General features: G+C 55.0%; 3 protein-coding genes across 3 annotated transcripts in view; 2 read left to right on the top strand and 1 right to left on the bottom strand.

Annotated features, from left to right (window-relative positions):
* Positions 1-9,176, top strand: part of CUNH7orf50 (chromosome unknown C7orf50 homolog) — a 104,064-nt gene extending 94,888 nt beyond the window's left edge. Inside the window, exons 3-5 of the mRNA XM_070033401.1 lie at positions 4,916-5,109; positions 7,404-7,485; positions 8,493-9,176. Of these exons, the coding sequence (XP_069889502.1) occupies positions 4,916-5,109; positions 7,404-7,485; positions 8,493-8,672 (456 nt within the window). The 3' untranslated portion in view covers positions 8,673-9,176. The remainder of the gene's footprint in view (positions 1-4,915; positions 5,110-7,403; positions 7,486-8,492) is intronic.
* A 291-nt stretch (positions 9,177-9,467) lies between these two features.
* Positions 9,468-15,083, bottom strand: Cyp2w1 (cytochrome P450 family 2 subfamily W member 1). Its single transcript, XM_070033396.1, has 9 exons — positions 14,901-15,083; positions 14,327-14,489; positions 14,071-14,220; positions 13,819-13,976; positions 12,231-12,398; positions 11,846-11,984; positions 11,564-11,748; positions 11,075-11,216; positions 9,468-10,966 (listed from the first exon to the last, which is right to left on the bottom strand). Exons 1-9 carry the CDS (start codon positions 15,081-15,083, stop codon positions 10,755-10,757), a joined length of 1,500 nt encoding a protein of 499 aa, XP_069889497.1. The 3' UTR covers positions 9,468-10,754.
* A 3,271-nt stretch (positions 15,084-18,354) lies between these two features.
* On the top strand, positions 18,355-25,190 carry Cox19 (cytochrome c oxidase assembly factor COX19). The gene is made up of 3 exons (XM_070033389.1): positions 18,355-19,884; positions 20,719-20,830; positions 22,819-25,190. Exons 1-3 carry the CDS (start codon positions 19,521-19,523, stop codon positions 22,895-22,897), a joined length of 555 nt encoding a protein of 184 aa, XP_069889490.1. The 5' UTR covers positions 18,355-19,520; the 3' UTR covers positions 22,898-25,190.
* Positions 25,191-25,421: the final 231 nt, after the last annotated feature.

The following is a 25,421-nucleotide window of genomic DNA, read 5'->3' as shown; positions in this document are numbered from 1 at the left end:
GAGCCCAGGACCTTGTGCATACCACATGCACATGCTAGGTAAGCACTCGCACTGAGCTTCACCCCAGATTCCAAGTGCTGGGATTGCCACAATGGCCAGACTGGGCAGTAAGGTAGGTCAAACCTTAGCCTTCTGACCCCCTAAACTGTAGCTGAGAAGTTTAGTTCTGAAGGAGTGACCCCTCCCCCCACCCTGTTATTCCAGGTGCATTCCAACATCAGGCAAAACCCCAGGTAGGCAGGGCAATATGACCTAAGCCTGGCTGTTAAGATTCCATTGTGGGCCTAACCTGTAGGGACTCTGAGGCTGAGCTGTGAGACCAGGAAAGGGTTAGGAGGTTGGAATGCCAGAAAGCTGAGAACTGGACCCTGAGAAGGCCAAACAGTCAAAGCAGACAGATGTAGAGCTGTTCTGAACACTGAAAAGCTTGAGACCTTGGATAAGGGGGTCAATAATTATCACTATGTATGGTTACCCTATTTTTTTTGGGGGGGGGGTCGGTACTAGGGCTTGAACTCTGGGCCTGGGCGCTATCCCTCAGCTCTCCAGCTCAAAGCTACCATTCTACCACTTGAGCCACAGCGCCACTTCTGGTTTTCTGGTGGTTTATTGGCAATAAGAGTCATGAACTTTCCTGCCCAGGCTGACTTTGAACCGTGATCCTCAGATCTCAGCCTCCTGAGTAGCTAGGATTACAGGCATGAGCCACTGACACCTGGCTTATTGGTTATCCTATTTTCTGCTCTCACCTGCAGTCACCTCCCCTGTACTGAATTCAAGTAACCTCTGTCTGTGCCCAGACCCTAGAAAAGCCTAACTCTACCCCCACCACCTGACACTACTGATCCTGTGGGGAGGTTTGTTGTCCCTCACTGTGCCTCAATAAACAGTCCTCACCTGTGGAGGTAAAGAATCTGGCCTGTTCCTTTCCTTTCTCCTCCATTTTCTTAACAAGTTCCTAACAAGTCAGCAAGAGGGAGCAGGAAAGATGCCTCCCAGAGCCCTGTGGCCCCTAGCCATTGGAGCCCAGGGTAAAGACTATGAAGGGTACAACTTCCCCTAAGAGGAATAGAAGCCTAACCTCTGCTCCTTCCTCAGCCCTGGTGCAGGACACCCAAAGGCCATTTGAGCCTGCCTCCACGTGCCCTCCCACCAGGGGTCCTTAGGAGGTGGTCAGCCATGGTAACGTGTTCCTGAGCTCAGGGCCCTGACCAGTCAGGGCCCCAGGGGGCTCAGGGGCACTCCAGGTGGAAGAAAATAGACCAATGTCCACTGGGCTGTCCACCATTGGGCGGGGCTAGTGACTGGGCAGGAAGTGCCTCACCCCAGGACTGCATGAGCTGTGCTGAAATTCTGCCCCTTAGGTTCTCATTCTGGTGATACCCAAGCAAGTGAGGCAAGGGCAGGCAGCTGCTGTGTGCACAGAGGACCAGGAGGCAGCCAGAGCGGCTGACTTGGAGAAATGCAGTCCATGCAACAAACACCACTATGTGGTGAGAGGAGCAGCGGGCCAGGCTTGCCCTGCCCCTTTGCCACGGCCCAGACCCTCTCAACACAGGAAGCACAGGCTTGCTGAGTTGGCATCTGCCGTCCAGGACCTTCTTGTCTGCCCTAGTCCAGACTCGTGGCTGTGCGGTGACAATACCCCACCCCCACCCCCACAGCCTAGCTGCCCTCAAGCCTGAGTCTGAGACAGCTCTGTGTACACCTATTTCAGATCCTCTGGGGGAAAGGGTTAGAGTTCCCTTCTAGACTTGGTGCTGCTCCCTGTGGGGCCGTGACTTGTCATGGGCCCACTGCAGGCCCAAACCCCAGAAGTCCTACTTTAGGTCTGGCCTTTCACCTCCATATGCCAGATAAAGACTTGGTGAAGAACAGAGAAAGATTTACTCCATGGCAGCCACAGGAGGACAGCACTTAAGTACTTGTTCAGTGTCTTCAGGGGTGTAGATATTGGCTTCAGGCTATATAGGGAGAACTGGGGACAGGATGAGAAAGGTATGCAGTTAACGCAGTCCTGGGTCACAAGGGCATGACCTGGCTGGCCATGGCTTAGTCTGTAACTCTGGAGGCCTAACAGGTGGTCTCAGCTTTGGGCTGCTTTTTTTTTTTTTTTTTTTTTTTTGGTCAGTCATGGGGCCTGAACTCTGGGCCTGGGCGCTGTCCCTCAGCTTTACAGCTCAAGGCAAGCTCTCTATCACTTGAGCCACAGCACCACTTTCGGTTTTCTAGTGGTTTATTGAAGATAAGAGTCTCAGGGACTTTCCTGCTTGGGCTGGCTTTGAACCGTGATCCTCAGATCTCAGCCTCCTGAGTAGCTAGGATTACAGGTGTGAGCCACCGGCGACCAGCAAAAGCAACTTTTAATGTGTCTCTTACACTACAAAGAGGCCCTTCAATAGGATGCCATGAGGGCCCCACACTAGCACATAGGTGAAGTGGACTCCATGGCTCAGAGCCCTACACCCTTGGGTCCCTAGAGCTAGGTCCAACACTGACTTGAGTGGACTGTGCCCATCCAGATGTCCATGCACACTCTCACAGAAGTCCCCTGGCTGTGGAGACACTGAGCCCTACTGCAGAGGCTGGGGCTTCCAATAGGAAGAATGCTTCAGCCAGGCACCTCACTCCATGGGCGCTCGGAAACAGTAGGCACTGCCCAGCCCTTGGCCCAGGCCAGCCACCCTACCTGCATCTTCCCATTAGGAGCCCTCCTGGGTCTCCGTGTGCGCCAAGAGGGCCCTGGGGGAGCTCCCTCACTCACCTGGGCAGGGTGGTGCCTTCACGCTGACTCTGAGAGGAGAGGGCGCTCTTCCCCTCCAGTCACTGCCTCTGTTGGCCTCCAAGTGCCTAGGGATGGTCTCCTGAGGCCGGAGCATGCTGTCTTCCCCATCCCCTCAGCCCTGTGCACCCTTCAAACCCCAAGGGTTCAGAACAACCAGATTTCAGCCAAGGCCTGACACCTCTGATGAGATACAAAACAAACGACTGCCACATTGAGACTGTGTGCAGGATCCTTCTGTGCACCATACCATGACACGCCATCTGAAGAGAAAGTGCTACAGAAAGCCACGCCAGGCACTTAGCTCAAAGCACAGCCTACAGGGTCAGCCACACAGGTGGCCCACCGTGAGCTGCTGTGGCGCTGCTGGCCTGGCATGGGGAGGGTCTGCACTGGGAGGGCCATGTGCCCTCAGTGAGAATCCTATGGCTCCTGCCCACTTAAGCCACCTGGGCCTGCAAAAACAGGCAGCGTTGGTCAAGCCTGCCACACCTCTCTCACGTGTGCTTATGTGTGTTTACGTGTGTACCAATACTAAGGCTTGAACTCAGGGCCTGGAACCTGTCCTTTAGTTTTTTCACTCAAGGCCAGTCTCTACCCCTTGAGCCACAGCTCCACTTGTGGCCTTTTGGTAGTTCATTGGAGATAAGAGTTGGCTTTGCACTGCAGTCCTCAGATCTCAGCCTTCTGAGTGACGCGTAAGGCAGCCGGCCTCTCAAAGCACTTGCATGCCTTGCCTTGTATACAGTCTCACGGCACCTCTTGGTGCCGAGCACTGGGGAGAGGGAGCACAGGTATCCAAGGGGCCCCTTCCTCCCGACGGTGCATGTGACCAAGAGGCCCAAGGCTCCTGACAAGGCCTTGAAGTTACCCCAGCAGCCCTGGGAGCAACTCCTCTGGTAGAAGGCACTGGAGAGCAGCTCTTAGCAGATGGGGTGTGCTGGGGTGAATGCCCTGTGAGGGACCCTGCAGGGAGAAGGGAGCCCTGCGTGTTTCATTCTGCCTTGTTTTGTAGGATGGGGCTCTGAGAATCTTTACACACAGGTAGGGGTCACCCTTCCTGGAAGGGTTGGGGTGGTATGTGCCAGGCTCTTCACCCCACTCCATTTCCTGGCCCTGAGTTGGGTCAGAGTAAACACACAGTCTCACACTGTTCTGCTTTTTCCAGGAAAGCTGAGTGGACTCTGCTGTCAGCATCTCCACTCTGTGTCCCCTGACCAGAAAGGCCTCGCCCTACTTGATGCTCTCCAGCACCTGTTGGCTCTTGTTTGCTTGGGGGAGGTGGTCCTCAGTGTAGTTAGAAACCCTGCTTGAGGAATGAGACCCTAGTAGTAAGGACCTCACCAGACACCGGCCCCATCCCCCACACCCAGACCAGGCAGAGCTGGCAGCCAGCAGGCAGTGCTATCTAAGATTGCTGGAAACATGGGGTTTCAGGTGGTGGTGGTATATTTGCTTTTGCTTTTTTTTTTCTTTTGGGGGGCAGGGGAGCGCAGAAAGGGAAGGGGAAAGGGTGAACAAGTACAATCATGCTGTCCAGTAGACACTGTGTGGAAAATAATCTGGGCAGGATGAGATGGGGAAACGGGGAAAGCAGAGGAAGTGGTGACATTGTCCAAAAAAAGCAATGTACTCATCAGACATAGGAAATGGCAACCCCACTGTACAACACCTTGATACTAGCAATCAAATTGTATCTAAGAAAAAAGGGGGTAAATGCTGCCCTCTGGTGGCCATGCGGGGATGGCACAAGGCTGTGTAAGAAGGCCCTGGACAGACTGGGCACACACCTGGTGGCTTCAGCACTCCCTGGAGAACCACCGCCCGTGACCTCTGCCGGAGGGTGGGAGGCGGGGGAGGGGTGTCACAATGATGGATGTGGGCAGTGGACACGTAGCTCAGCACACACAAGGTCCAGCAAAGCCAAGCCCTGCTCCTCCCATGACTCTTGCTCATTGTCATTGTCATCTGACCCCCGTTACAGCACAGGCTCAGCTGACATGTCACATGCAGGATCCAGGCCAGACCTCAGGGGTTAGGGCCCAGTGCCCTGCACATGAGGGGGACCCTAACACGTACCATCCCTGCTCCACAGCCACCCCAAACCTAACCAGTGCTGTCCTTGACTTGCAGGGAGCAGCAGTGAGCAGTGTGCAGGACTCAGACCCTGAGCTGTCCCCAGAGGAGAGGAGGGTCCTGGAGAGGAAACTGAAGAAGGAACGGAAGAAGGAGGAGAAGAAGCGGCTGCGTGAGGCGGGCATTGCCACTGTCCAGGCCCTGCCAGCCAAGCGTTCAGGTGCAGAGCTGGCCCTGGATTACCTCTATGGGTAAGTCCTGTCATATGGTGGTTGTAGGGTATCCTACCCCTGCCAGGGCGCTGGGCTGGGTGCCAGCTTACCCTGGGACAGGACCATCTCCCAGCCTGCCTGAGACCACTTTTGTCTCCTTCGCCTGTTGGCTATTGTTGTGTCCTTCCTGTCCTGCAGCTGCAGTTGCCTAGCCCTGTACACGGGTGCCTGGAACAACCACCCAGGCCACAATGGCAGCCAGATCAGGCCCCACCCACCCTGCACCCAGAACTCTCTTTCCAGGCAAACCTGATCAAAGCTCCACGTGGCCTGTGGGGCTGGAGGGACTGGGGTACTTTAAGGTGAACATGCTCCTTGGGAGGGACTTGCCTTCCCAGCAGCCCAAGAGGCAGGGAGGGCTCAGCAGCTTCTGTGCACATGGGCATGGATGGCCCCCAGCCCTGGGCAGAGCAGGCTGTTTTAGACCCAACAGAGGGATCCAGGCAGAGCCTGGGGACTGGTGGCTGGGGAGGCTATGTTCTGCCTACAGACAGGAGACTGCTCCCATGGTGGCCACCAAGCCTCTGGGTTCCATCCTGCGCCCCTCTTCCCTCTCTAATCAGTGTGTCCTGGAATCCATGTGCTGAGGTTTCTGGGGTGGAGGCTCTGTGGCTGACCAGGGTATCCAGAGCCCTCAGAAGCTGGCATGCTTTGAGGGTGACTTGGAGCAGGTGTTGCTAGGCCTGAAGTGCCAGCGAGACACGGGAGCAAACAGATTTCTGTGCACAGGCTCAGACGCCAGAGCAAGCCTCCAGTCCTGGAACCCTCTGGAAGCTCAGCCCATGGCAGCTGGGCCTCAGAGCCACATGCCATGTGGCTAGCCCTGCCCTTGTAGGACCAGCATTGTTTCTGAGTGGGCTGGGCCTGGTCCTGGCTGCACCCGCCTTTGTCCTCCCTGGAGTATTGACACATCCTCATCTTCCTCCAAATCTGTGTGGGTTCCAGCCCCCGTTCTGTGGAGCCTCTCCCTACATCCCAGAGATGGCCATGCTCAGCCCCACTGTGCCAGGCTGGGGCACCGCCACCATCTTCAGAGCTGAGCTGCAGTTACCACCCTGAGGGACTGGAAGAAAAGTCCAGTAGAATGTTCAGATAGAATATTCTAGATTGCAACTGGCCTGGGTGGGTGAACCAGTCAGGTGCTATTAGAGGACAGAAAGTAGCCACAGTGATTTCAGTGGGGACAGTTTATTGTAAAGGACAGCTGGAGCCTAGTGTAGCGATGCATGGCCTTAATCCCAGCTACTCAGAAGACTGAGATTGGAAGGATCAAGGCTCAAGGCTAGACAGTTAAAAAGTTAGCAAGACTCCATCTCAACAAGTAAGTCAGGTTTTGTGGCATGGGTCTGTAATTCCAGCTACATGAGGGCTGTAGGTAGGAAGATCACAGTCTGAGGTTGGCTCTTGGCTAGAAAATAAAGCAAAAAAGGGATGAGAGCCGGACTCAAGTGATAGAGCACCTGCCCAGTGGCTGAAGGCCCACGCCGTTTTCCTAGGATCAGCAGTGAGGGGCTCGGCACAGAGATGGTTTAGACCAGTCCCTGGCTAAGAGGCCAGGGTTCCTGTGGGCATTGGTAACTTCCTGGAGCCCCTCAAAGACCTGGATAGAGCCACCTGCCTGCCACCCTGTCAGGCCATCCTTGTATCAGGACCCCCCCCCTTCCCTTCCCACTGTCCACGTGGCCCTCTTAATCCTGCATGCTCTACCAACCCCCCGCCCCCCAGTTGCTCTCCCCAGCCCTTGCTCACTCTCCAGTGTCTCTCCGGTGAACAGGGCCACAGGCAACACCTGTGGAGCCATCCAGGCAGGTGACACCAGGCATTGAGGCCTGACACAGAGTCCTGTTCAGGCTGTAACAGAGGCCAATCTCGGGGCCAACCTGGGTGTATGTCCCTTGTCTCTGCCCCCATGTCAGCAGGGAAGCCCTCTCCTCACTGTCCATCTCACGATCCAGAGGCATTGTGGCCCTGCCCCCACACGCCCTGGGCCCGAGGGAGGAGGAAAGGCTGTGGCCTCTCCTGCCATAGATGCTGCTCAAAGGATGGCTGGTGCAGGTGATCAGGAGTCTTACGGTGGCGTCCTCTAGTTTTTCAGTCTTGCTCCAGATGTGGGCACCACAGAGGGTAGGCGGCCCCATGTGAGCGAGCTGAGGTGGCCCTGAGCCTGAGCCAGACTTGTCCCATGACGCAGTCCCCTTGGGTGGGGAGGAGTCCCATGCCACGCACAGCCCCTGGGATCTTTGTCCAGTCTGAGATCAACCCTGCTCCCCCAGGTGGGCCCGGAAGGACGCGAGCTGGAGATTCCAGAAGACAAGGCAGACCTGGCTGCTGCTGCACATGTACGACAGGGACAAGGTCCGTGTGCCGTGGCGGTGGGTGGGTCTCCCACGCAGCCAGGGCCAGGCACATGGTCTGGCTCAACTGCAGCAGCAGGGAAGGACTGTCCTGGAGGTCCTGTGTGGTTTGGTGCCAAGTCTTTCCATGTCGGACACACCAGGACCCTACTCCCAGCCACACAGCCCAGGTGCGCGCGCGCACGCACACACGCACACACACACACACACACACACATGCTCCCAGCCACACAGCCCAGGTACACACACACACACACACACACACACACAGCCCAGGTGCACACACACACACACACACACACACACACACACACACATGCTCCCAGCCACACAGCCCAGGTACACACACACACACACACACACACACACACACACACACACACACACACATGCTCCCAGCCACACAGCCCAGGTACACACACACACACACACACACACACACACACACAGCCCAGGTGCCCACACACACACACACACACACACACACAGCCCAGGTGCACACACACACACACACAGACACACACATGCTCCCAGCCACACAGCCCAGGTACACACACACACACACACACAGCCCAGGTGCACACACACATACACACACACACACACACACACACACCAATCTCAAGGCACCTGCCTGTGCCCACGTGCACAGCCAAGTGCCTGCTCTGGAGGGCCATGGTTCTATAGATTGAGATAGTGTTGTTGTTGTTTGTTTGTTTTGTCCATTAGGATCTTGAACTCTGGGCCTGGGCAATGTCCCTGAGCTCTTCAGCTCAAGGAGAGCGCTCTACCACTTGTGCCACAACACCACTTCCAGCCTTTTGGTAGTTAATTAGAGATAGGAGTCTCACAGACTTTCCTGCATGGATTCGCTTCAAATCATGATTCTCAGTTTTCAGCCTGCTAAGTAGCTAGAGTGAGCCACCAGGGCTGGGCCTGGCATCTTGTCTGTCTCCTGTAGGGTCCCTGGAGGCCCCACCAGGCTGAAATGTTCCTCTTCTCCCTCAGGTTCCTGATGAGCATTTCTCTACCCTGCTGGCCTACCTGGAGGGGCTGAAAGGCCAGGCCAGGGAGCTGACCGTCCAGAAGGCTGAGGCCCAGATGCAGGAGTTGGATGAAGCGAGCGAGGATGCCGCCCTGCTGGAGAAGGCTGGGCGCCTCCGGCAGGTGTTACAACTGCTCTCCTAGCAGACGGATGGGGGCTTGGACGCCACCGGCAGCCCTCAGGGGGCACTGACCATCTCCCTCAGGGTGCTGTGGGAACAAAGAGGCCACCGGCAGGTCAGCTGCACAGGTCTCAGGCTGCCCAAAGCCATGGGCTATTTTCAGAGAGTCTCTGAACCCTCAGCAAGGTGTGGGTCTTTGCATAGCACATGAGTCCCACCACATGGCTCCAATTCCAGGACATGGCCATTGAGCAAAGTCTGTTGTTTTGTTTTGTTTTTTAACTAGCAACATCTTAAAAACTGGCCAGTGGCTGGCCCTCTAAGCCAGCCAGAGCTCCACTTTGGGGTGTGGGGTTCACCAAGTTGGCCCTGAGTGTTTGGTCCAGAGACCCTCCAGCACAGCTGACCACAGCACCATCTCCTGCCTCACATCCAGTCCCTGCCTGGCTTCCTGGAATTCCTGTGGTGGGGAACCTGAGCTGCCTGGCCACGTTTACAATAAAAGCGGCCAAGGCCTTGCTCTGTAGCTCACTCCCTCTCTCCTGGGTCAGCATCAGCCTTAGCAGTGGCCTCCCCAGGGTGGAGGCCGGCTTCATAGGGACATTTCTAGCCACCTGCACTGACTGACCACTGCTCCAGGCTACCTTCTCCAGCAAGGGTTGTCTCTCTGTGTTCCCCACAGAGCACGGCCCATAGCTCAGGGTGAACAGGGTATACAACCAATTGGGTGGCCAGCAGGGAGGCTGATGTGGCCAAGGTGCTGGCCAGGGCCAGTGGGGCTGAGGCCAGGCCAACCCACCCCCAGGCCTTGGGCCTAAGGGTGCCTCCTAGTGGTTCAGTAAGAGCAGGCCAGGCCTTGCCACAAAGCAGGCCACTCAGGCCACAGCTGCCGGCTTGGGGGGGGCAGCCCCTGCCCAGGCAGTGGGTCCTTAGCCACCTCTACTACCCTCGGGCGTCCCGCCACAAACGTCACCACTACCAGATGCCAGTGGCTCACGCCTGTGATCCTAGCTACGCAGGAGGCTGAGATCTGAGCATCATGGTTTAAAGCCTAGGAGGCTGAGATCTGAGCATCATGGTTTAAAGCCAGCCCAGCTGTGAGACTTAACCTCCAATTAACTACCAAAAGATCAGGAAGTGGTGCTGTGGCTCAAGTGGAAGAGCTCTAGCCTTGAGCAAAAGAAGCTCAGGGACAGCACCCAGGCCCTGAGTTCAAGCCGCAGGACCAGTAAAAAAAATAAAACAGAGGTAGAGTTGTGACTTAGTGGTAGAGCACCAGCTTGAGTGGAAAGGCTAAAGGAAAGGATAGTGATTTCAAGCCCATTACAGGTACACAAATGCATGTACACACATACCAACAACAAAGGCAAGGTGACCAAGAACCTGCTGTGGCCTATCCCATCGCTGGCCTCTGCTCTGAGTGTAGGGTTAAAGGACTGGCCCAGGGCCTCTGTTCCTCACATGCCACCTGCATCCCTGGCTCTGAGGAGGCCAGCAGGGACACCCCCCCTTCCAGGGGTCAGGGTCTCCTCCCCCAGCAGCCAGTGCCCCTGTGGGTGCCTTCACCCTGTGCCGGCTTGTAGCACTGTTGATGTCTAAGCCTCAGTCCTGCGGATGCAAGCCCTGCTGGTGACCCATTTCACAGATGGTGAACTGAGGTCCGGATGGAAGAGTTCTTCCCCAGGTCCCCAGCACATCCAGGCAGATCAGAGGTGGTAAGTGGGTGGGCCTGGTGAATCCTGCCCTGCCAGGAGCTGTATGAATGGATGTTGCATGTCGGGTGCACTGGGAAGCTGCAGGGGAGGCAGCTGAGATATAGGAACCCAAGGTGTGTCTGAGGTGCAGGTCCGGGTGGGAAGCCTGGACGTTGCTAAGGTCTGGGGTGGGAGTTGAGGGAACAGGCCAGTTGTCTGCCTTGGAGCCTGGATAGTGGAGAAGAGGTCTGTGGTATTTAGGGTATGGGAGCCTGGGAGGAATTTGAGGCCTTGGAATACTCAGCCTGTGCTGGCTGTGGGCAAGGTGGGGGCCCCAAGCAAGGGGCTACCGCGCCACATCACCAGGGGTATCCTGGGCTGTGGAAAGCCAGGGTATGGAGGAGGGTACCCTAGTGCTTCCCCTGTTGGATCGGCCTGGCCCGGGGCAGCACTCGCAGGGCCTGGGCTGGTGGCCTCATGGTGAAGGCTGGAGTGGGCTCAGTGTTGAGAGCATCAGGGCTGATGCCTGGCGGGGGCAGCAGCTGGAACCGCTGCAGCAGGCCTGCGAACAGCTGGAAGAGTTCCATCTTGGCCAGGCTCTCTCCAATGCAGACTCGGCGCCCTGTGTGGGAAATGGAGCTAGGCAGGCGAATGTCAGGCTGGCTACTGGAGGGAAGGGAGAGCAGGGGGCACAGACAGAGCTGACAGCTAGGAGCCACAGCCTGGGTACCTGTAGAGAAAGGCAGGAAGGCTGCCCGCTTCATGAAGCGTCCTTCCGAGTCCAGGAAGTGCCCTGGGTTGAACTGGCCTGGCGTCTCCCACTGCGTCTTGTCCAGGAGCACAGAGGTCAGTAAGGGGATCACGGGCGTGCCCTGAGGGCAGGGGTCCCAGTCTGAGTGCCAGAGGCTCCTGGAGCCAGGAGGAGCCAGCTACCCCCACCTGCTGTTATAGTTAGCCCTTATCAGGTGGCACCCAGGAACTCACCTGGCCACAGCACACAGTGAAAGCCCCCCCAGAAGCAATGGACCCCCCCACCAGGAAACAGACAGCAGAGCCCTTGGGGACAGTGAGGGAACCCAATCTCTGGGTCTGACACTCCTTGCTTCCAACAAAGGAGAGCTGGCGTCCATCCCTGAGACTCAGACATCTTGGGGTCCCAAGGTCCCACCCACCCCAAGTGGGAGGGAAGGCATGAGCCGGTCCCCCCCCCAGTCCTCACCTTGGGGAGCAGATAGCCACACAGCTTCACGCAGCTGGATGTACAGCGGGCTACGTGGGGCAGGAGGGTGATGAACCGCTGGGCCTCGTGCAGCACGGCGCAGGTGTAGGGCAGCACCTGCTGGTCCTCTGGCCGGGGTGGCCGCCCAGGGCCCAGCACACGGTCCAGTTCCTCCTGTACTCGGTCTGGGCCAGAGGGCAAGAGCTATGTCTCTAGGAGCTCCAGATCCTACCTTAAGTCCCACCCACTGGGGAGGACTTGCTGGCCACGGGCGGACCTCACCTTGCACACCTGGGTGCTTGGCCATCAGGAGCATGGCCCACTGCAGCGTGGCCGATGTGGTCTCGGTGCCAGCCATGAGCATGTCCAACATGCAGGCTAGGACATTGGCCTCATCAAATAGGCCCTCCTGGTCATCCCCCTATGTGGCAGGTGGGCAGAGTGTGGCTGGAGGTCTGGCATCCATCCCCACCCTATGACCACCCCAGCTCTGGGCCCTGATGGGTGCATGGGTGGCAGGCCGGGTGGGATTGATGGCGTCAGTGTCTGCTGAGCACCCACTCATCTCCCTGTGCCCAGGGCCTGGAGCTGGAAATGAGACAGGGCAGACAAAGACCTCTCCCCCCAGCCCCGCCTCCCTGGGTAGGGCCACAGGCCTTGGCCGCACCTGGCCCTGCTGGATCAGAGCATCCATGTAGCTTTTCACAGAGCCACACCAGTCCCTCTGGCGCTCATCCAGAAAGATCTTTAGAATGGCCTGCACCTCCTTGATCTTGCGCAGGACGGGCCGATGCAGCTGAAGCAGGGCACCCAGCCAGGGGAAGATGTTAAACATCTGGTTGGAGGACAAGGTGGTGGAATGGGGTGAGGAGCAAGCCCTGTGGGGGACCAGTCACCAGGGACAGGTCCAGGGCCTTTGCCCAGGGCTCTGGCTGCTGTGCTGGTGCCGTGCTGGCTATGGCCACTAGAGGACACTGGGACCCAGGGATTCACGAAGGAGCTGGGTGGCTTTGTGTGAATCTCAGCAGCTGCAGCCCTACCATGGATTGCTAAAGTAGGAGGGAAGAGGGACTGGTGGCATGGATGGGCCCATTTGCTGCCAGTCATCTCCAAGACCCCCACACCTCGCAGGGAGAGAAGCAAGGTGGGCTCAGCACCAGCAGTTGCTCAGTAAATCCCAACTGCCGTCCTGCTGACCCCGTGGGAAATCTCACATGGCACCCACAGAAGGAAGCAGCTGTTCCACTGGCTGGAGCTGCCCGGAAGAACCACAGCTGCTCCCAGCCAGAGCACTGGGCTTGCGTGGCTTGGCCTGGTACTCTCTTGAGGCTGCAGCCCTGTCTGGCCTTAATGCATATACCACATGCCTGGGACGCTAGGCCAAAACCAGACCTATGTTTAGGGGCAGCATAGTAAACCCAGGACACAGTGATGCCAAACTCACCTGTTAGCCCAAAGAGCTCCCTTCCCATAGCCTAGTGCACTCCTGTTCTCCACAGCTTAACATGCTCCCTTCCTAGGCAACACTAGACGCATTTATTAAAGGCAGTAAATAATCAGCCTCCAACCCCCTTTACCTTGGGATGGCTCTTCTCTGGGGCAACTACCACCACATAACGCAATAAGAGCCCCTTAGAGTGACCTTCAGGTCTGGGCAGCTGCAGGACCCTTGTCTACTATTTGTGCAGCAGCCAGCAGCCCCTGGCCCTCATGTCCACACCAGAGTCTCCACCTCCTAACCCCTTCTAGCCCCTCCTAAACCTCCTAGGTAATATAGGTCACCCCAGACAATAGCCAGCGCTTCTTCTCACTTCTCCCTTGTAAGAAGGGGTCTTGCCAGCCCCTTTCCCAGCAACAAACCCTTCTTTGTTCTCGGTGCCTGGATGTCTGCGTGGTTCTCTGGCAAAGTCCACTCTAACATCACCCCTCTGGATGTCAGAACTGGGTTTTGTGACAGCTGTGTTATGAATGACCAATGAAGAGTGCAGGAGAGGAAGAGACCCTCTTCCCCTGTTATGTCTAGTACTGGTGCGTATGTGTGGAGAAAATGGGGGGCCATTGCTCCAGAGTGCACAAGTCTGGCCTGATGTTCCAAATCAAATCAAAGGACAGCAGGTTTGACCACAGGGCTAATGACTGGGGTGGGAAACTATGAGATGTCCTTGCAGTACTGGTCTCTTATAGTCCAGAGACAGGGCCCCCTCCCCAGCTTTTTTTGGGGGGGGGCCTACTGTGGCAGGACAGTGGCCTCTTACCTGTACACTGGCTGAACCCATGAGAACCATGACCTCATCAATGAGACCCAGCAGCGACACAAACATAGGGTCCTGGTACTTGAACCTCTGGCCAAAGAGGAGCGTGAAGGTGATGTTGGAAGGCGCCCAGCCCAGCTGGGCGAGGGGAAAGGGCTGGCCTGGGGAGGGGAAGACAAGCGTCAGGTGGGGAGGGGGTCCATGGAAAGACGTCCAGCCCCAGCTCGCCTCCATAGCTGTCCAGCCCCAGCTCACCTCCATAGCTGTCCAACTGTTCCGTGAGATACGCCAGCTCCTGCAGCACCTTGTCGGCCATGGACCCCTGTCCCACGCCCAGACCATGCAGCGCACGTACAGTGAACTGCCGGGCTGCCCTCCAGCGCCCCCCAGAGGAGAAGAAGATACCTGCAGGTAGTCAGCATGTGATGGAAAGAGCCCCTGGGCACCTGTCCTGCCTGGACCAGCCTAGGAAAGCCAGGCCCCTCCCCACCTGGCGGGGAAATGCACCTACCCCCGCCTTGCTGGATGCGCTGAAAGATAGGAATGGGTGGTCTGTCAGCCAAGTCCTGCCCAGTTCCCACCAGGGCCTCCTTCACCGCCTCGTAGCCCGTCAGCACTACGGTTTTCTGGAGTCCCAGGTGGACAGTGAACACCGGGCCGTAGCATTCTGAAAGCTGGTGGAGAGCAGGCAGGGCTGAGACAGGAACCCCCATCCCAACCCTCCCACATCCATGACCCACCTCGGGTCTCCATTTAGCCAGCAGCAGCCCTCAGCTCACAGTAAAGACAAGCAGATGGAAGCAGTGTGTGTGCCCTGAGCCACCCTCCCCTAGGGGTCAGCCTGGTACAGCAGTTAGGCAAAGCCCAGCCCAGGACTTGTCTCTGCCCCCAGCCTTCCGAGGGATGAGGAGCACAGTGGATGCCCCAGAGGATGCTGCTGTTTAACTGTTAGCTTCTAGGCCACAACCAGGAGCAACTGCTTTTGGAAACCTATAATTCTCCCTAAAGGCCCCCTACTCCAGGCAGCCCAACATGCCTGCCACCCGTGGACAGCCTTGGCTGTACCGTGGGGCTGCCGGACCTACCTCCATCAGCCACCGGTCTTGTTGGGACACCCGCAGCAAGTTCAGGTTCCCCACAATGGGCAGCGGGCAGGGTCCAGGGGGCCATCGTGGGGCTGGAGAGGGGTCCTGGCCAGAGGCACTGAGTAGCCACCAGAACCCCACAACCAGCAGCAGCCCCCCAAGCCCTAAGACTAACAGGGCCATGCACTCAGCGGACAGGGAGGCCCCAGCTCCCCGGGGCCCCGTCAGCCCTGCACCTTATAGCTGCCCTCCCCAGGGTGTGCCGCACCCCACCCACCCTACCACCCTGAGAATGTGGAACGAGCAGTTTACAGGGGCCCCAGCCAACCATGGCTTAAAGTGACAGGCTGTTTAGAATGTGGAGTTGGCTTCATGGCGGGGGCCCCCTCGAGCTGCAGAGGCTTGGGGGGGGGGGGTCCGAGGGCCGCCTGGAGCAAGGCCACCAGGATGCCTGTGTCCCCACGATGTGTGCCAGGAGGACACAGTTCCCTGGCTGTCCTATCCTTGACTTCAGACCTGCCAGTTCTGCATGGTGTCTCCACCGGAGTGGGACTGGGGTCGTAGCTCTGAGGAGGGGGATCTCATTACTCCTTCAACTCTGAGCCTCCCGCAGAGGGATTCTAGGGGTAGCAGGTTCAGGGGATGCCATGTACCACACATGGAACAGTTCTCCAATCAATGCCACGCCGCCCCCTCCCCCCCAGCAACCCCTTCCCCGCCATCCTGAAAAGCCCCAAGCCCCAGGTCTGCAGAGGGGCAACAATGCCATCTGGTGGCCATGCTTGGCAATGCAAGCTCAGCAGGAGCTGCCCTTGGTGTAAGGCTTTCTCCCCCGCCCTTTTTTCTTTTTTGGTCAGTAATGGGACTTGAACTAAGGGCCTAGACACTGTCCCTGTTCAAGGCTAGTGCACTACCACTTTGAACCACAGTACCACTTCCAGTTTTCTGGTGGTTAATTGGAAATAAGAGTCTCACAGCCTTTCTTGGCCGAGTTGGCTTTGAACTGTGATCCTCGGATCTCAGCCTCCTGTAGCTAGGCATGAGCCACCAGCACCCAGCTCTGGTGTGGGTTTTCAAGGGCTGCCACTCGGCAGGGGCAAGGGTCACTGCTATCCCAGGCATGGACAGAACAGGACAAGGAGCTTCTGCCAGCTGCCCAGCGGGGCGACCCTTCAGACTTCAGCCAGGTTGGGCTGGCTTGCTCAGCGGCAGGTAGCAGCTTTATAGCCCTGTCTATCTGCCTCCCAGTTATATCTTCCAAGCCCTTGCTGGGCTGAGGAGGCAGCACACTGGGAATGTGCTGGGAGGGGCTGGTGGCTGTTGGCAGCAGAAGTGGCTGGGCCTGATTCACACCACCTGCCCCAACATGAGGCAGAGTCCTGTCCCCCAGCAGGGGCCCCTTACTGGGGGGCTGGCACCCAGGGGATCATCCACACCCAGCAGGGGCCCCTTACTTGGGGGCTGGCTCCCAGGGGATCATCCACACCCAGCAGGGGCCCCTTACTGGGGGGGCTGGCTCCCAGGGGATCATCCACACCCAGCAGAAGTACAGAGCCCAGCCCTTGTCCCTCCCAGTTCTCAGTCCCCTCAGTTGGCTATGAGAGGGAAACCAGCCTTGGCTGTGCATCTGTGAAGGATGCTCACATCCTGTGACCTATGTGGATGGTGACACTGCTGGGTGACTGCCCAGAGAGCGCCCTGGCATCATCATCACCTATGCGGTTTTGTTTTGCTTTGTTTTTTGCCAGTTGTAGGGCTTGAACTCAGGGTCTGGGCTGAACTTTTTTTGTTCATGGCACCACTTCCAGTTTTCTGGTGGTTTATTGAGGATAAGAGTCTCATGGATTTTCCTGCCTGGGCTGGATTTGAACTATAATCCTCAGATTTCAGCCTCCTGAGTAGCTAGGATTAATGGCGGGAGCCACCAGTGCCAGGCTCCATGAGTTTCTTTGTCGTTCCTTTACTGCCCGGTACCAAGACAGCTACTTCACATCCAGGATGGGGTCCTGCCTGCCCTGGGAAGTCCACTTAACTACTTCAGGAAGCACTTATTTATTTGCTTCTGTGTGTGCACATGCACACATGTGTGTTCCGGTCCTGGGGCTTGAACTCAGGAGTGTTGTCTCTTAGCTTTTGCCTTCAAGATCAAGGTTTTACCACTTGAGCCACTGCTCCACTTCCAGGTTTTTTTTTTTTTGCTTGTTAATTTGGGGATAAATGTCTTCTGGATTTGGGGATAAACTTCTTCCGGATTTTCCTGCCCAGGCTGGTTTCAAACCTTGATCTTCAGATTTCTGCCTCCTGAGTAGCTAGGATTTATAGGCATGAGTTTTCTGGCTCTTTAACATATTCTTGCTCAGCTCTCCAGAGCATAATAATCATTTGGGCCAGTGTTCAAGGTCAGAGGAGAGAGTTACTCTTTTTTCTATGAGTTGCAGCTCAGGGAAGGAGTGTGAAGCTTATATAATAAGCTAACTAAGGAATGCTGTGTGCTTTTAATCGAGCTATTCCCCAATGCAGTGTTGAGCTATGAATCACTGTCTCCTATTCCCTGTAATGTATTCTCTCTGACTTCTCCTGCAAGTTCCCTTCCCATTTCTTTTTTTTTTTTCTTTTTTATTGTCTTGTCAGTCATGGGGCTTGAACTCTGGGCCTGGATGCTGTCCCTCAGCTCTTCAGCTCAAGGCTAGCGCTCTACCACTTGAGCCACAGCCCCACTTCTGGTTTTCTGGTGATTTATTGGAGATAACAGTCTCTCGGACTTTCCTGCCCGGCTGGTTTTGAACCAAGATCCTCAACTCTCAGGCTCCTGAGTAGCTAGGATTACAGGCATGAGCCACCAGCGCCTGGCCCCTTCCCACTTCTTGTATCTGTGAATTGCAAAAAAAAAAAAATAATAATAATCCCCACTCCAAGCTGGGTGCTGGTGGCTCACATCTGTAATCCTAGCTATTCAGGAGCCTGAAATCTGAGGATCGAGGTTCCAGTTTCAACCTGGGCAGGAAAGTCCATGAGACTTTTACCTCCAATTAACCTCCAAAAGCCAGAAGTGAGTAGAGTACCAGCTTTGAGTGAAAAAGCTAAAGGACAGTGCCCAGGCCCTGAGTTCAAGCCCCATTACTGTCACACACACACCACACACACAAATAGACACACAGCTGTATAGCTGATGTAGAGCAATAATCATTTGTCAAGTAATGGGCAATTAAAAATGACTGCTAGCTCCCAGTGATTGTCCTCTGCTGCCTCCTGGGTCTCTTGGAGCTGTGAGACAAAGACAGAGGCAATAACCTCAGGGGACAAGGCTGTCCTCGAACAGCTGAGCAATGTGATCAAGTTGAAAGGGTTCTTTGGCTGGGCAATAAAAGATTCTACTGTTCATGGCCCTGAACACATTAATGAATAACCAGCCTGTGGCCTCTGCTTCTGTCTGCAAGGTCATTTGTGCAGAAGGAGTAGGTACAAGTGGGCCCAGAGCCCCAGACCATATACAATACACACACACACACACACACACACACACACACACACACACACACACACACACACACACACACACACACCAGAAACTGGCTAATGGACTTTCCATTGAGCCCTTCCTATGGGCCTCAGGGGTGGGGTCCCCTCTGCTGGGCGGTCCCCAAATATTTGCTAGTAGCTTTGGGCACACAGAGCCCAGTCCAGCCTTGGGCCCAGGAGTCCAGTAGTGTACACTGCAGGTCTAGCAAAGGGAGTGCTGGAAGCTTCTAGAGGAGGAGCACTCTGTCAGGCTTGAAGAGGGGCAGACTCTGGCACGGGAGATCGACTCCTGTAGATGGATCAGGAAGGAGTGGGATTCACAGCAGAATCTTAAGGCCTTTGACTCCTCCGGGACATCTAAGGAATCTGTCTCCTTCATCTCCCAGCTGAAAGTTAGTGTCCAATGGCACAGAGATAGGAAGATGATCTACCACTGTCTTCAAGCCCATCCTCTGCTGTGGCCATACAACAGCCATGTAAATGCCAGGGACCTTACAGTAGGATACCCCCTCTCCCCTCAAAAATAATCCAATACCTAAGAATGTAAGTCTTTGAAATCCAGTGAGCCAGGTGTGGTGGGACACACTTAAAATCTCAGCATTTAGGAGGCTGGGGCAGGAGGACTGAGAGCTCCAGGCCAGCCTGGGATACAATAGTGCAAACTAATCTAAAAACAATAACAAAAAGCCAGGTAGCAGTGGCTCACACCTGTTATCCTAGCTACTCAGGAGGCTGAGATCTGAGGATCATGAGTCCATGAGACCCATTTCCAATTGACCACCCAAAAGCCAGGTTTCAGTGGTGGTTTGTTTCAATGAGTGGATCATTAGGTGTGTCCTAACATGGCAGAGTCTTTATAAAATAAACACTCAGACAGAAGTCCACATGGCAAATGGAGACTGAGGTGGTGTCTTAGATTCTACCAGCCAAGGAGGGACCAGACCCCAGAAACTGGGAGAGAGGCCTAGGACAGGCTCCCAGGAGGGATTCTACCTCTCCTTTGGTGGTCCTGAGGTTTGAACTCAGTGCCTTGAACTTGCCAGGCAGGCACTCTACCACTGGGCCACGAGTCCAGGCCTGCAGCTCAGGCGTCTACTAACCATGGGAGAATGCAATGAACGTGCGATTGTAGCCCAGGCCGGCCTCCAGTTCTCAATCCTCCGGCCTCCACTTCCCAAGTCAGGCAGAGAAGGCGGGGCTTCGTCTCAGGGCCAGCGAGCCACCGAATTCACCGCGCCCAGAAACTTTCAGCGGGGGCGGGGCCTGCGCGGCGGAAGCGGGCGTGCCGCTCGACGTGCTCGGCACTCCCCAGGGCCTACTCGGCATTCGGCCGGCCGCCCTGCGTCCGTCGCTCTTGGAGCTTGCTTTTCGAGCATCGCAGTCATGTCGACCGCCATGAATTTCGGGACCAAGAGTTTCCAGCCGCGGCCCCCAGACAAGGGCAGCTTCCCGCTGGATCACTTCGGTGAGGACAGGGTTGCTTTCTGCGGTTCACAGAACAGGTGTCGGGAGAGTAGCGCTGGGCGTGAGGGGCGGGGCCTGCGCGGAGGCTCCGACAAGGGGTCAGAAGCCTTGGCGCGCGAGGGGCGGGGCTAACGCTTGGGGGCGTGTCCAGTGCTGGAGGGGCGGGGCCTGCATGCAGGCTCTCTGGAGGGATCTAGGAGGGTGGGGGCTCAGTGGGTCTGGAGCTTGAGGTGCGTTTCCTGTGAGATTCTCACCACCTTCCTTAAACTGACCCTCCAAGTAAGAATGGCAGGAAAGGGACAGGGAAGGGCAGTGGCTCACACCTGTAATCCTACCTCCTCAGGAGGCTAAGATCTGAGTATCTCCATTCAAAGCCCAGGCAGGAAAATCTGTGATGTTCTTATCTCCAATTAACCACAAAAAAAAGCCAGAAATGGAACTTTAGCTTAAGTGGTAGAGTACTAACAGTACTAACAGCACTTAACAGCTCCCAAGCCCTGAGTTCAAGCCTCCAGGAATCAGGCATGGTGGCTTTTGCCTGAAGTCTTAACTATTCAGGTTGAAATTTGAACTGCAATAGTTAAAAGCCAGCCTGGACAGGAAAGTCTGTGAGGTTCATCTCCAGTTAACCATCAGAAAGCTGGAAGTGGAGCTGTGGCTCAAGTAGTAGAGCACTGACTTTGAGCAATAAAACTAAGGGACATTGACTAGGCCCTGAGTTCAAGCCTGGCAGTACTGGCACCAGAAAAAAGGAGGAACGGTGGCGTCATTCTTAAGCTGCTGTGATTACAGGTCCCATTTTCACCTTAAAAACAAGCTTCTGTTTCCATTCTAGGTGAATGTAAACACTTTAAAGAGAAATTCATGAAGTGTCTCTATAACAATAATTTTGAAAATGCTGCGTGCAGAAATGAATCAAAAGAATACTTAGAGTGCAGAATGGAAAGGCAAGTACAAGCTAACAATTATGATTTCAGCTTTTTTCCAGTCTTTTTTTTTTTCTCTCCAAGCAGAAGCCATTATGGTATGCATTATTCGGGCTTGAGGTTAGTTTGTATTTTTCAGAACTGTAGATGTTTGCTAGTGGCATTATGAACTTGTTCTAGAAGCTGTTTAGCAGCCTTGGAGACCTTTCTGTTGAGAGGTACCGTTACACATGATTGTGTTCCTCAAAGCACCTGCTTTCCAAACTTGGGTGCACTAACCTGTCATTATAAGGTTTCAGAGTCATAGTCAGAAAACTGCTGACTGAGTGGAGAGATGTAGAGACTATAGCTTGATTTCTTTCATAATCTCAGACCATAAAAATACACACTGTGTTGTTTGGTTCTTCTGGGAGCTATTGGAATATGGCAGTGATGAAAGATTAATGGTTCTACCTGCCTTGCCCAGAGTTCATGTTAAATAAAACAAGAAAAACTGGGATTTAGGGCTGGGAATGTGACTTAAGGGTAGAGTGGTTGCCTGGCATGCATGAAGCCCTGGATTCGATTCTAAGTGGCACTGTGGCTCAAGTGGTAGATGTTAGCCTTGAGCAAAAGTAGCTCAAGGACAGCGCCCAGACCCTGAGTTCAAGCCCCAGGACTGGCAAAAAAAAGAAAGAAAGAAAGAAAGAAAGAAAGAAAGAAAGAAAGAAAGAAAGAAAGAAAGAACTGGAATTCAGAGAGCTTTCCTTGAAAATAAGAACTATGCTAATCCTGGGCTGGGAAGGTGGCTCAGTGGTAGAGCACTTGCCTTGCATGCTCGAGGCCCTGGGTTCAATTCCTCAGTACCACATAAAAAAGCCGGAAGTGGCGCTGTGGCTCAAATGGTAGAGCACTAGCCTTGAGCTGAAGAGCTGAGGGACAGCGCCCAGACCTGAGTTCAGGCCCCACGACCAGACCCAAAAAAAAAAAACAAAAGAACTATGCTAATCCTTACTGTGAAGAAGCCTGTAACCCAGAAGTGCTTCATGGTGGTCAGAGCTTGCTTTTGATTTTTCTCTTTTGAGGCCATAATCATCTTATAGAGGAATTTAGTCTCTGCACAGTTGTCTGCTAAGGCAGGTTTTTTTTGTTTTGTTTTATTCTTTTATGCCAGTATTGGGGCTTGAAATTGGGGGTTCTACCATTTGAGCCACACCTCCACTTCTGACTTTCTGCTGCTTAATTGGTGATGAGAGTCTCATGGACTTTCCTGCCCCAGCTGGCTTCGAACTGCAATGCTCAGATGTCAGCCTCCTCAGTAGGATTATAGGAGGTGTGAGCCTCCCAGGTTCCTGGTGTGGGTGTGGACATCTTTGCAGATCATTTTCCATTGCTTAACCAAATCCTAGAGGCTGATGTGAAACGCCATTGGCTGGTGGCATTCTAAGGCCCTCTTCCCCGTAAGCAGCCCTCTTCTCCCTGCACTTGTGAGCAGGCCAGGTAAGGGCCCATACCACACTGGGCTCTCATGTCCATGGTTTTGCCTAAGCCAGAGGGAGGTGGGCACCACCGGTGGGGAGAAGGTGACAGCCACCTAGGGTGTATCAGGGAACCAGGAGTGGCCCTGGCGGGCATGACGAAGGCGCGCTTTCACAGTTACTAAGCTATGTGTCTTGCTCCTCATGAACACTTTTGTAAAGGCCTGGTGACCAGAGGTATGGTTGTGAACGACTCATGTGTCTGCCCCAACATTTAGGGTGCTAGGTGTCCTGCTTTGTCCCCTTCTCTCCCAGCCTTGGTCCCTCCTGGGTCCTGGGTTCCATGTATAGCCCTGTGGACACCCAGTGGTGTCCAGGCCCTGAGTTTCAGCTTGTGTGCTGGGGAGGGCGGGCTGCAGAGAGGCCCCAGTGTGGCTGGGTGGGCACAGCCAGAGGGGGTAGCCAACCTGCCTCTCTCCAGGATAGTGCAGGTACCAGGAGCCCCTCGCTCTACTCTGCCCTCCATGGTGACAGCTTCCATGTCTCTTGCAGGCAACTCATGGCTCAGGAGCCACTGGAAAAGCTGGGCTTTGGAGACTTGAAGGACAGGAAGACGGAGGCCAAGAGCTAATTTTCATGAGAAGTTGACTATATCGGTGTTCGTGGCGTCCAGAGCAGAGCACGTGGTCCTGTGGCCTGCGGCTGACAGGGGTCCTGATGCTCCCTAGGGAGCCACCAAGGCATCTCTCTGGGGACTCCCTTCAGTCCCTGTCCCGTCATCCCCACATTCTCCTCCAGTGGCTCTTCTTTATATCACGTGTGTCGCAGGGTCCTGGGGCTCCTGGCAGAGGCAGGAGCGCTAGAGGGGTGTCCCAGTCAGTGTGGCGGTCACCCCACAACGCAGTGTCCTGTCTGCCTGGCCCAACGTGCTCATCACGCTTCCACGCCAGCCTACCACCCTCCTCCTGGCAGGTGCCCTCTTCTGTGCCAGCCCCCTTTATACTCCTGGGGTTTGAACTTGGATTCGGCACTTCACCTCTTGAACTACCCCACAGCCCTTTTTTGCTTGAATTCTTTTTTAGGTAGGGTCTGGCAATTTTGCCCAGGGCTGGCTTTGGCCAGCGACCCTCCCATCTCAGCCTCTTGAGTAGTTGGGACTACAGGCATGTACCACCATAGCTGGCTCATTTTCCTCTTTTCCTTGCCCCCCCCCCCACAGGCCCATCTTAAATCTGGAATAGGAAGTGGAAAAATGACACTTGGGTTTTTTTGTTTTGTTTTTGCTGGTCCTGGGGCCTGAACTGAGGGCCTGGGTGCTATCCTTAAGTTCTTTTGCTCAAGGCTAGTGATCTACCACTTGAGCCACAGCATCACTTCTAGTTTTCTGGTGGTTAATTGGAGATAAGAGTCTTACAGACTTTCCTGCCTGGGCTGACTTTGAACCGTGATCCTCAGATCTTATCCTCCTAAGTAGCTATGATTACAGGTATGAGCCACTGGTGCCCAACTGATACTTGGGTTTTGATGTATCTGCTTAATATTTTGTTGTGTCTGGCCAACACCAAGCATCCATAAGCAAAGGATCATTTTCTAACCTGTATCACTGTGTATTTATAAAATGACTGCATATTTGGTTCCTATCACTCACATGTCATACCCTGAGTTGTTAGTGTGTTGGTAGATTTGGAATTAGGCTGTTCATCGTCTTTCCATTTTTCACTCTGTCTTAGCAACCCCCCATTTCTGTACTACATGATGACTGTGTTAAGTAGTAATCTCTAGGTACCAACCAGTACTGAGCAGTGTTCTTAGCCCGGGTGGTTTTCAGTGGCCTGAGGGCTGTCCTAATGCCAGGGCAGGATATGGGGGGAGTATCGCTGCTGTGTGCCTGAGTTCAAAGCCACAGATCTACTAATCCCAGGAATGGGCCTGTGTACCCTCAGACTTGCCCCTTCCCAGGCCCTGCAGGCCCATAGGCCCCCTTCTCCTCTCCTGATTGGCTGATAGAGGAGGTTGATGGGCAGGAGGGAGGGAGCCTATGAGTGCTTGCAACCCGGGAAGCTTCCTAGGTCCCCTGTGCCTTAGGCCCACGCCCTTTTGGTGATAGGCTTTGATAAACCCCTCAAGTACTTCCTGTGGCTAGGTCTGTTTCCTTGGGTTCACTGCTCCATGTGGCTGGGGCAGTGTTTGATCTGTGGCTTCCCAATCCACAGATTGGGCATGCTATTGATTAATGGTCTCATTAGTTTCCGGTCAACCAATCAGCCATAAGAGCTGGGTGTGGTTCACGCCCAGCTATAACCCCAGCTCTCTGGAGGTAGCTGTAGGAAGATTATAAATTCAAGACTTAAGTAGCCAGACAGTCTCCAAACAAAAGGCCTTGGTGCAAGTGGAAATAATTGAATGGCAGGTCAGCAGGGAAGGGGACAGCTTTTCCTTACTCATTTGCCTTGTGTAGAAGACACCTGGGGCAGAATGTCCAGTGTGACAGCCACCATCATGATCGTGGCTGCTGACAGATCAGATCCACTGAAGTTTTGCAAAGCAACACAAGATAAGCCTGAAGAGCTCCCAGTGCACATGGCCACCACCAGGACAGCTTTACTGAGGTGTCCCCCACACCACTCAGGGGACAGTGTTGCCTGCCCAGGGGGATGAGCAGTGGGGAAATGGTCTCCCCAGCTGAGGGTGCACCACGCGGCAGGCACTCGACTCCTCAGCTGGCAGGCCTGAAGGACCAGGGGACGGCTGGGAGCAGTGAGGCCCAGGGCCTGCTCAGTCAGCGACCCTGGGACAGACTTGGATGCCAAAGGCCTGCAGGTTAGCCTGGTGTGGCCAGGGGCCACATCCGCCCTCCGTGGGCAAATGTTCTGTTGTGTGAAGTTATTTTGAAATAAAATGTTGCAAGTGTTTTTTGTAGGGAAGGTCGTGTGTGCATGGGCTCTTCTCATTTCAAAATAGCCGCCGAGGGTCTCAGCAGTCCCAGAAAGGGGACACAGCGCCACCACCTGGCCATCCGCGTCCCTGCACTGGAGCACAGCTGTTACAGGCAGAACCAAGCCCACAACCCCACCCCTGAGGAGGCTGAGGCAGGAGGCCAGCTTGAGTTGTGGATAAATAAATAATACATCACAGCGCCTGCGCATCCCTGTGTT

This window comes from Dipodomys merriami, unplaced genomic scaffold (genome assembly GCF_024711535.1).
Source record: "Dipodomys merriami isolate MVZ:Mamm:240054 unplaced genomic scaffold, mDipMer1.0.p SCAF_22, whole genome shotgun sequence".
NCBI lineage: Eukaryota > Metazoa > Chordata > Mammalia > Rodentia > Heteromyidae > Dipodomys > Dipodomys merriami.
This window is presented reverse-complemented; position numbering and strand designations above follow the sequence as displayed.

Excerpts from the sequence above, each read along its gene's own strand:
- Cyp2w1 (XM_070033396.1), bottom strand. The coding sequence starts at position 15,083 with ATGGCCCTGTTAGTCTTAGGGCTTGGGGGGCTGCTGCTGGTTGTGGGG. Across the intron at positions 13,977-14,070 it reads ACAGTTGGACAGCTATGGAG|GCCAGCCCTTTCCCCTCGCC; the intron begins GTGAGCTGGGGC and ends TCCCCTCCCCAG. Across the intron at positions 11,749-11,845 it reads CAAGCACCCAGGTGTGCAAG|ACCGAGTACAGGAGGAACTG; the intron begins GTGAGGTCCGCC and ends CCTCTGGCCCAG.
- Cox19 (XM_070033389.1), top strand. The coding sequence starts at position 19,521 with ATGGGAGAATGCAATGAACGTGCGATTGTAGCCCAGGCCGGCCTCCAG. Across the intron at positions 19,885-20,718 it reads CTTCCCGCTGGATCACTTCG|GTGAATGTAAACACTTTAAA; the intron begins GTGAGGACAGGG and ends TTTCCATTCTAG. Across the intron at positions 20,831-22,818 it reads TTAGAGTGCAGAATGGAAAG|GCAACTCATGGCTCAGGAGC; the intron begins GCAAGTACAAGC and ends TGTCTCTTGCAG.